Source organism: Pinus tabuliformis, chromosome 1_1, assembly GCF_031772625.1.
Source record: "Pinus tabuliformis cultivar Carrire ecotype Pingquan chromosome 1_1, CPIR1, whole genome shotgun sequence".
Classification (NCBI taxonomy): Eukaryota; Viridiplantae; Streptophyta; class Pinopsida; order Pinales; family Pinaceae; genus Pinus; species Pinus tabuliformis.
In genome coordinates, this window is record NC_142297.1 from 678,559,378 (window position 1) to 678,569,395 (window position 10,018).

At 41.5% G+C, this 10,018-nt stretch overlaps 1 protein-coding gene across 1 annotated transcript; it reads right to left on the reverse strand.

The window, feature by feature from the left end:
• Positions 1 to 9,116: 9,116 nt before the first annotated feature.
• Positions 9,117 to 9,554, reverse strand: LOC149215237 (uncharacterized). Its single transcript, XM_089389660.1, has one exon. The coding sequence runs from the start codon at positions 9,552 to 9,554 to the stop codon at positions 9,117 to 9,119; it is 438 nt and encodes a 145-aa protein (XP_089245786.1).
• Between the last annotated feature and the right edge of the window lie 464 nt (positions 9,555 to 10,018).

Sequence of the window (10,018 nt, forward strand, 5' to 3'; positions counted from 1 at the left end):
TACTGGTCTTGCTGATGATTCCAAAAGGTTGTATAAGTTTCACAACTTTGGGTCATCAAATCTTCCCTCAGTATTTGTTGCTCATAATGATGAAGTGAGCAAACTTTGGCATGAGCGATTTGGTCACTTAAACTATCGCTCCCTTCAGCATCTATGTAAAGAAAATATGGTGACAGGTCTTCTTATGGTATCTTGCAGAGATGGTGTTTGTTCCGGATGTGTACTCGGAAAACATCATCGGGACAGTTTTGAAAAACGTGCCTCTTGGCACGCCTCAGCCCCTTTACAGCTTGTGCACAGTGATTTATGTGGTCCTCTTCCTGTTGCTTCATTCTCTGGCTGCAAGTACTTCTTAACTTTCATTGATGATTTCTCCAGACGCACTTGGGTATACTTCTTAAAACTCAAGAGCGAAGTATTTAACACCTTTTTGGCCTTCAAAGCCTTTGTTGAAAAACAATCTGGACATCAAATTCTTAAGCTAAGAACTGATAATGGTGGAGAATATGTTAAAAACACATTCATCAACTTTTGCACCGAAAATGGAATTCAAATGCAACATACTGTTCCATACACTCCACAACAAAATGGTGTAGCTGAAAGGAAAAATCGCACCTTAAAGGAAATGGCTAATTGTATGCTGCAATCTAAAGGACTCAGTCTTAGTTTTTGGGCCGAAGCAATTAATTGTGAAAATTATATAATCAATCGCACTCCTACTAAGGTTCTAGAGAATATCACTCCAGAAGAAGCTTGGAGTTCCATTAAACCAGATGTAAGTCACTTTCGTGTGTTTGGAAGTGAAGCATGGGCCCATATTCCAGATGAAAAGCATAAAGCTTTAGAACCTAAGAGTGAGAAATGTACTTTTGTTGGATATTCTGAAGATGTAAAAGGTTATAGACTTATTCCATTTAAGTCCAAAAATGTTATCATTAGAAGAGATGTAAAATTTGATGAAAATAAATCGGCCTGCGAGCCTAGTCCGGCGGATGTGCCACCTCTTCCTATCTCTTCTACTTTTGAAAACATTTCTTCTTCAGATGATGAAAGCGAGGATGATAATCCTCCCCCACCTTCTCAGGATCCTCAACTTCCAAGATGGGTCCGTGCTACTCGGGATGCAGCAGGTGATCTTGTCGGTGATCCTACAGATCAGCGACGTACACGTTCTCAGTTTGAAAGAGCCTCTTCTTTACTGGCTCAAGCTCCAGTAAATCATGATCCTGACACTTTTGCAGAAGCTTCAGGCCATCCACATTGGGAAGCAGCTATGAATGAAGAATATCATTCATTGATGACAAATGATACATGGGATCTTGTTCCTCTACCAAAGGGACGCAAACTTGTTAAATGTAAATGGGTTTACAAAACCAAGTATGGACCAGATGGGAAAGTTGATAAACATAAAGCTCGTCTCGTTGCTAAGGGCTTTTCACAGGTTGAAGGCATTGACTACACTGAAACCTTCTCCCCTGTTGCCAAAATGAACTCTATCCGCCTTGTTCTTTCCCTTGCTGCCTCTTTAAAATGGGAAGTCCATCAGATGGATGTTAAATCTGCCTTCTTGCATGGGGACTTGCAGGAAGAAATCTATATGGAACAACCCATTGGCTTCATACAAACAGACTCTAGCCTTGTTTGTCGACTTAAGAAATCCCTTTATGGCCTCAAGCAAGCTCCTCGGGCTTGGTATGCCAAAATGGATAGCTTTCTTTTAGAATCTGGCTTTTCTAGGTGTCATTCTGACAATACTGTCTACACCAAGAAAGTGGGCAACTCTCTTATCATCCTTGTTCTTTATGTTGATGATCTTATTCTTACTGGTAGTGATCCCAACCTTATAAACCATGTGAAGTCTAGCCTTAAAAAGAAATTTGAAATGACAGACTTAGGACACTTACACTATTTTCTCGGTCTTCAAGTCTTGCAATCCCAGGAGGGTATTTTCCTTTCCCAGTCCAAGTATGCTTGTGATATTCTTCGTCATTTTCACATGGAATACTGTAAGCCAGCCCCTTCTCCCTTTCAGTCTGGAGTCAAACTTTCAGTCTCTTGTACTTCTCCTGAAGTTGATGCTACCTTATACCGTCAACTTGTCGGAAAACTCTTGTATTTAACCCATACTCGTCCTGATCTTTCCTTTGTTGTTGGCCTTGTTGCTCGTTTTATGTAAAACCCCCGTGAAAGTCATTGGAAAGCAGCTAAAAGAATACTTCATTATGTTCGAGGTACAGTACAGTTTGGGATTCATTACAGTGCCAAAGCAGCTCCTCTGTTATTTGGTTTCACTGATTCTGATTGGGCTGGTGACCCTGAGGATCAGAAGTCTACTGCCGGTTATGTCTTCACTCTTGGTTCAGGACCTATTACATGGGCTTGTAAGAAACAGGCTGCCATTTCTCTTTCGTCAGCAGAAGCAGAGTATCGTCGTGTCGTGGAAGCTAGTAAGGAAGCCTTGTGGCTTCGTCAGATCCTATCAGAGTTTGGCTTTGAGCAGCAGCATCCAACCACACTTTGGTGTGATAATCAAAGTGCCATTCAGCTATGCAAAGATCCATTCCAGCATCAGCGCAGCAAACACATTGAACTACACATGCACTTCATCAGAAAGCTCATTCATGACCATGTTCTTGAAGTGAAATATTGTCCAACAGATGATCAAGTTGCAGACATCTTCACAAAGGCTCTCGCAGAGGCGAAGTTCACTAAACTTCGATATATACTTGGAGTTCAGGAAGTTGTCACTAAGGGGGGATAGGCTCTAGTGCCTCCTTCCTTCTCCTATTGTGTCATATTTGTAAATCCTTCAATCCTATCCCAAGTTGTTCTTAAGGGGGGATGTTAGGATATTCCGACACATAGGATATAGTTAAGTTCAACTTGGTCTAGTATAGAGTTAGGTTAGAGTTAGGTAAAGTGTTTTTCTTTACCGTTGTACATTTTGTAACTTACAATCCGACAGTTATGATATGTAGTGATCCGACGGTTCACTCTCACCTCGGTATTACCGACACTTGATCCGTGGCTTGACACCCGATTGGTCCATGACTTCTATTTAAAGCGCATGGAGGGTCATTGTTCGGGTAATCCGTGCATGAGAGAAGCTTATGTATATTTTCATTCTTTGATTAATAAATTGCCTGTAGTACCCACGTTGGGACATGTCGTGGATTGTTTCCCTCCTTGCACTTTGAGGGTTTTAACCACGTCAAAAATACTGGTGTATTGATTTGAGATCTGGTTGTGAGCGGTGTCCTTTTGGTGTTCTTTCTGAGGAACTTACCCTGTAAATTCCTACACATATGAATAGTTTTCCCTCTCAATGTTATGGGCACATTGGGAAGGATCCCTAACGGTCGACTAGTTCCTTTGTCAAAGCCTGTTAGATTTCTCATCTCAGGCAAAAGCGATGGCGAACCAAGCGCTTTCCAAGCAGTCAAGGAAAGGATACTCACAGAAGCCCCTTCATCTATGATGGTATCGGCCATAACCATTCTATGATGGTACACTAGCCAGTAAACGGGGTCTGCCTAGTTGATTCCAGTCAAAGGAAACAACTAGGTTGCTTGGAGGTGGGACCGAATAGACGGTCGGGTACGAATCTGATGAACTTCCTTCCTGTGGTAAAGGAATGGGTAAATTGCCCCCATGTTCATCGGAGTTTGTGCTTACGAAAAGAATTTGGACAGTGTCATCCTTATTCTCTTCGATGATTGTATCATCTGAAGATGGAACCTCTGAAGGCAAGATCAGGTCAACTTCCGTCTCGACCTTTTGACTTTCGTCTAGTATGGGTTTAGATGGTTCATCTTCAATGATAGATGCTTCAACCGACCACCCGAGCTGGTCAGACAGATTTTCAACTAGTGATGGACTCGGCAAGATTTTTTTATATCCAGGAGGAAGTCGTAACGGTGAAACCGGACGATCGTCCAAAACTCTTTTAGCCTCGTTTAAGAAGGGACAATGGTGGATGGCATGATCGCCTTGGCATAGTTTACAAGGAAATCTATATTTTCCTTTTTGTCCTGGGGCTTCACTTTCACTAGTCGACGGTATGTTTTCAACATGATCATCAGAGGTTGACGACACCGGGTTGTGCAAACGAGGAGACTAGTCCCTTAAGATCCGAGGGATGCAGGGACAATCTTTATGATAGTGGTCTCCTTTGCAAATGACACATGGTGATTTAGGCCTAGTTGGTGCAGTGTGTGGATTTTTGCTAGACGACGCTTCGTTGCCCCCTTTCGCTTTTGTCTCCTTCTTCTTCTTCTCTTTCTTCTTCTTTTCCTTCTTCTTCTCAGGTACTTGATTTTTGGCTTTATCAGCCCCATCAAGCAAAGAGGAAGGAGGAGAGGAAGAATTGGAGGAAGTAGAAGGTTGGTGGGTAACTCTGGAATCGTCTAGTTGCTGACTCGATTGTTTAGGAATTGCAGTGTTCTGAACGACAGAGGTTGAGAAGAGCCATATGGGCAAGCCGATTGTCAGTCCTGGAAGCGACAATGTGGCCATATTGGGTGCACCAACATCTCCCCAAGAGGAGAATGGACTAGGATTTCCTCCAAGGGGAATTCCTTGGTTGGTGGACTCCATTCTCTCAACCTAAGACCAACATAGGAAAGGTGATGATTATTCCGTTTAAAATAAATTTTAGACGCTTTGACACAACTTGTTTTTTCAATTTTAAAGAGTCGAGAAAAAACAAAAGATGACTCTAGTCGCCTTCAATTTTTAATGAGCCTGAAGTGACAAGTGATCAGATGGACCTTTTCCATTAAGGAGTCTGAAAAGGAACGAAAGGGACTGCTGTGGAAATCTAGGAAGAGGGATTACCAAACCAATCGTAAAATTGCAGAATACTTTTTACGGTACAGCAGTCAATCTTCCTGAATGCTGTGTTCAGTGCATTGCAATCGATAGGGCGGTAGACACAGCTTCCTATGGATAAAGGATTAAGCCTATTGTGGTCTCCCAAAATATACTCGACGGTACATGGGAGCACAAGTTTGTACTGGCACTTATCGTCTCAAAGTGGAGGAATCACCCAACCAATAGTGAGAACAACAGTTACTAGGCTTTACGACGTCGGAATACGTCTCTAGCCTAGACTTCTAGATGTTGTGTGTTAGGTTCCAAAGCGTTGTTAGATTCATTAAATTTATTTTATAGTTGATCTTGCTTAAGAAATTTTCCTTTCAAGTTCACCGCGTGATGTAGATGTACAATTCCTAAAATGCAATCTAAGATGATAAACAATCTTTTATCTTCTTTGTGCAATGAAAATCCTAGCTACTAAGGAAAGAGAGACAGTATTCTTTCACAAAGAGCAAAGAGCACACACTATATGCACTATCCTAAATCAAACCAATCAAACAGTCTAAATGCAAATGCACATGCATGTATTTGTTTTCATCCTTCTTAATATGTGGATGATAAAAAGAAATCTAATGCGCAAATCTGAATTACTTTCAAGAAAAAATTACTAACAAGTTTCTTTTCAAATTAAAAAAGAAGACTTGCTTTCGACACTAGAAAGACTACTAATTCAGATCAAATACAATAGTAACAGAGTAATCGACTATCAAGAGCAATCAGACTCTCTTCTATGACTGAAAACGACACTTGGAACACTTTCAACTCAAGAAACGACAGTACAATTACGTTACTTTTTTGCAAAGGAGAACTGAAAATGACTCAACAAATACACAAAAAAAATTACAGTTCTTTGCACAATGGAGGCGGAATATCAGCAAGGAAAGGGGTTTCAAACAGAGGTATACTAACTACAGGCAACAAAATTCATGAATAGAATTGAAAAGAATGATCACAGAAACCAAAATTGAGGAACAATGCCTAGTCTGATCAGCGCACCTGTAACACGGTGAAATTGAAATGCAGCGCACCTACTACACTCGGGAAGTGCGCTAAATTTCAGATTCACAGAACAGAGACTGCGCTGGGCCAGAGACAAGACTTTGCTTGGGTTCCAGGTCAAAGTTTTCAGTTCAGTTCAGGGATTTTGGCTGAGCAAGTGGTAATTAGTAAATCAAAAACAGGGGTAGATCTAAGGAGGTTACTAGAGCCACCACAAGGGCAATTAGAGAGTTTGTAAATCAGTTGTTTAATTCATAAACAAAACCCGGAGATTGACTGAAGCGGCATTTATCTACTTTGCATTTTCATAGCAAATGCAGTTCGAAAGCTACCTGGCTCGACTTTAGGCTCCGTCTGTAAGTTTATAAAGTAAGCAAAAATGTAGATAAACAAACAACCTAGTCGCTCCCCAGTGGAGTCGCCATTTTGTTACAGGGAAAAGTGTCTATGCAGAACTACTAATCCCACTAAGGTGTGGTAGCTACCTTAGAAACAAACAAAGTAAAACTACTTTCGTTTTCCTTTATGAAAGATAGATGAGAGAAGAATAAAGGAGACCAACCTTTGTCTTATGCTTGGCTCTTAGTTCGATTCCTCTCTCTTCTAATAGTCCTTTTCTACTTGCTTCCTTGTACACCCAGCTTCACAGAGTACCTATAGAATCAAAGTAGCATAACACTATACAAGAAAATGGATCTATTATAAAAAACAATCTAGGATCAGATGTAAATTGACCATACAAATGCATAAAACATAAATGACACAAGAGTATGGAGGAAAACTTGAATAGCTTTTATTGATAATCAAGAAAGAGCCAAGAGAGTTACAACCAGTTGTTCTGACCCAGCATCATCCTCTCAGCAAGTAAGCCCTTCTTCACCTCATGCAAAGCTTAGATCACCCAACACTATGATGTTGCCTCAAGAAACCAACAACAATTCCTTACAAGATGCAAAATTCCAGCCTCTGGATCTTTAGGATGAGGGATCCATATATAGATATCTATAAGGGAGATGAGTCACCTTGTGATTTGATTAGTGTCTTCCCTCTGATATTTCTTGCTTCCACTTGGAGATTGATGATCTCTTACTCATCCTTGGTCGAATTCAGAGAGGCAAGTGTCACAGGAGAAGTTTCTGGAAGATTCCATGCCTCTCCACCTCGCGGATTGACACTGCCATTTGTCACTTCCCGCCCATCACACCCCATAGAAGGGCTTTTTGAAATGCAACGCACCCACAGAGTGTACTTAGGTGAGATGCAACACACTTTTCCTATGGAATAGGTGAAATGATCATGTTTTGACTAGTTCTAAGTAGTTTTTCATGGAGAACTTCTCGGAGAAGCTGTAATCAGTTGACCTTGTTCCTTTAGGGGTTAGAAAAACACTTTTAGGGACTTAGGAGCCCTTGGTTTATGGACATTTTATGCTTGGGTTTGCAATGCCCAAAAATGTCTATAACAATGTGTCTCCCCTAGGTAGCCACTGAAAGCTCTAGGCAAATTTGTCCATCATCATGTTCCTTTGTCGCTCGAGGGCCTCCGTGAGTAAGATTTTGATAGGATCTCCTAACCCCTCATCTTTCTTTTCATCCACTATTGGAGGCTGTTGAGATTTGCGAAGCTGGTCTTGAAAAGGTTCGACCAGTTCAAGCCCTAACTCCTTATATCTCAACCTCGTTGGGGATATGCAAAGAAATATAGTGAAAGAGAAAACCACTTTGATGCCACTGATCCGGATTTAAACAGGAACGCAAAAAATTATAGATATAAGCATACATATGGAGATGCATCAGAAATAATACTTCATTTCATTACTATAAAATATTGAATATGCTTACAGACAGAAATGGAAATAAACTAGCTAGGGCGATGGTAGCTTATCTATGAGAAGAGATGTGGGAGCTACATGCCTCTGAACTCTCTTTTTTTTTTAGACAAGATTCGGTTGCTATATTATCGACTGAAAAAAGGAGTCAGTTCTCCATGCATACAGTGCTTCCTGGACATCATGGATCAAAGGAATTACAAAAAGGGTCCCTTCCTTGATCCTTGTTCTAGTATTTCTTCCTCTAAAACTTCCTATACTACTGTAAATCCTTACATACTGCAAACACCAAAATTTACAGCTACAAAACATATTTAATCTATCTCTATATGACTAATCTTCCTAGCTGTGGACTCTTCTGGGTTTGGGTCTGGCTTATTCTGCTTTGCACTGGAGGAGCTAGGGGCTTCCTTGAGCTTTTTGTCCATCATGAACTTGAGAACTGTTATCGATTCTTCTGCGTGGCTGCATCGGTTTGCCAAGTTACTGAATTGTTCATGGAGAGAGGAAACTCTGTGCAGGAACAGATTGATTTCTGCCCTGTATTTCTCATTGAGAATTCTATACTGATCTTCCATACGCGTTTCCAGACTTTTGACTTGGTCCTCCAATATGCGTTGTTGCGCTCTCAGCTCCTCGAATTCTTCCTGAAGGTCTCTGCAGTGAAAACAATCCTCTGAGCGGGTCATTATCACTGAATGCTTCCTGACTGTGGTGTCAGCCGCTATGACGCAAACCCTGTGAACCCTGTGGACTCTAATTTGATTACAGAGGACTACTACTACTGCTCTCACGGAGTTATTACGATTCTGCTGCGCACTGAACCAACTATCTTGGGCTAATTTGAGGTGGGCGAGGGCATTGAAGTCTTGCTGCCTGTAGAAACTACCTTTCTTAATGCTTTGAAGAGTTCTGCGATCTGAGGCATATATAGAGTTCATATGCGTGCTTTGAGAGCGGGAAAAAGCCCATCTGCGTCTCATGGTCCGCGGGATGGTCAAATGCAAATCTTGTGCCACGAACATGATCGATCTACAAGGACGATTTTCTCCTAGATTTCTCTTGATTCCCATGCATTGAAGCGATATCCTGATCACATTTCTGAGCCGAATCCTGCCTAACTTACCTTCTCTGTCATAAGCGCTGATTACTAGTCTGATGTCGCTGATTCTGTCAGCTGTGGTACACCTGCTGTTGACTGGATGTTGTGGAGTCATGGTAACGGTTGAAATGAGACGGTGTTGTTACAGCTCAGGCTGCCCTTGGACCGTTCGCATGCCCTGCTGGCATGCTTGTCAGCCTCCTTATTCAATCCACGTAGGATGTGATAGTACACAATTTCTTCCATTGATGCATGGAGAATCTGATTCCGGTGGTTAATTTGTTGAAGAAGTATATTGGGCGTGCTTAGTCACTGCGCCATAAGTCTGATAATTATTGTTGAGTCCCCAAACACCACTGCCTTTCTTATCCCTAACTTTCGTAGCTGTGTGAGGCCCTGATACAGTGCTAATCCCTCTGCTCTGTTGTTGGAGATCTCTCCTAGCCCCCATTCAAAATGTAGAATACTCTCTCCATTTGCATTGAAGATTAGGCCCCATGCACCAGCTTGGCCCAGATTCAATTTAGAAGCACCGTCAAAAAATAAACAAAACCTGTTACAGTTTCTCAGCCAGTTCGAAAATTCTTCGTCCTTTAGTCTCATTTTCCAAGTCCTTCCCTTGTTTGTTTTCTGAGCGCTAGCAATGTTCTCAAAAACATGGCTGAGCAAATTTCTCTCTTCCATACTATAGTTTGTTGCATCAATTTTGCCTCTAGTGTGATTTGTGACTATCTCTACCGCTAACATTTTAGCCTTGTGGCACATTATCCTGGTGATGCAACCTTTCTCCTGAAATACCTTTCCATTTCTTGCCAACCATATGCACTAATTTACTTATTTTCTCTCTCCATGGACAATTCTTCCTCCATTTGTGAATCGTTTCTGCAATAGTTGCTTGAGGCTCCCAGGATGCTTCCCCTATTGAGGCCATCTTCTTCCAACATTCACCAGCCACCGAACATTCTATAAACAGATGCTGCATTGTTTCCTCTGATCTACAGCAGTTTGGACACCTGGATGGCCCCATTATGCCTCTTTTCTTTAAATTTTCAGCTGTTAGTGTCTTCCCTTTCAGGAGTAGCCAAATAAAAAACTTAACTTTGGGAGGAGCTTCTTCTCTCCAAACTATTTTCCGTTGGTTCCATAATTCCTGTTGGAAGGTGCTGTCACAAAGAATTTGATGACCAGCTTTGACCGTGTAATGAGTTCCA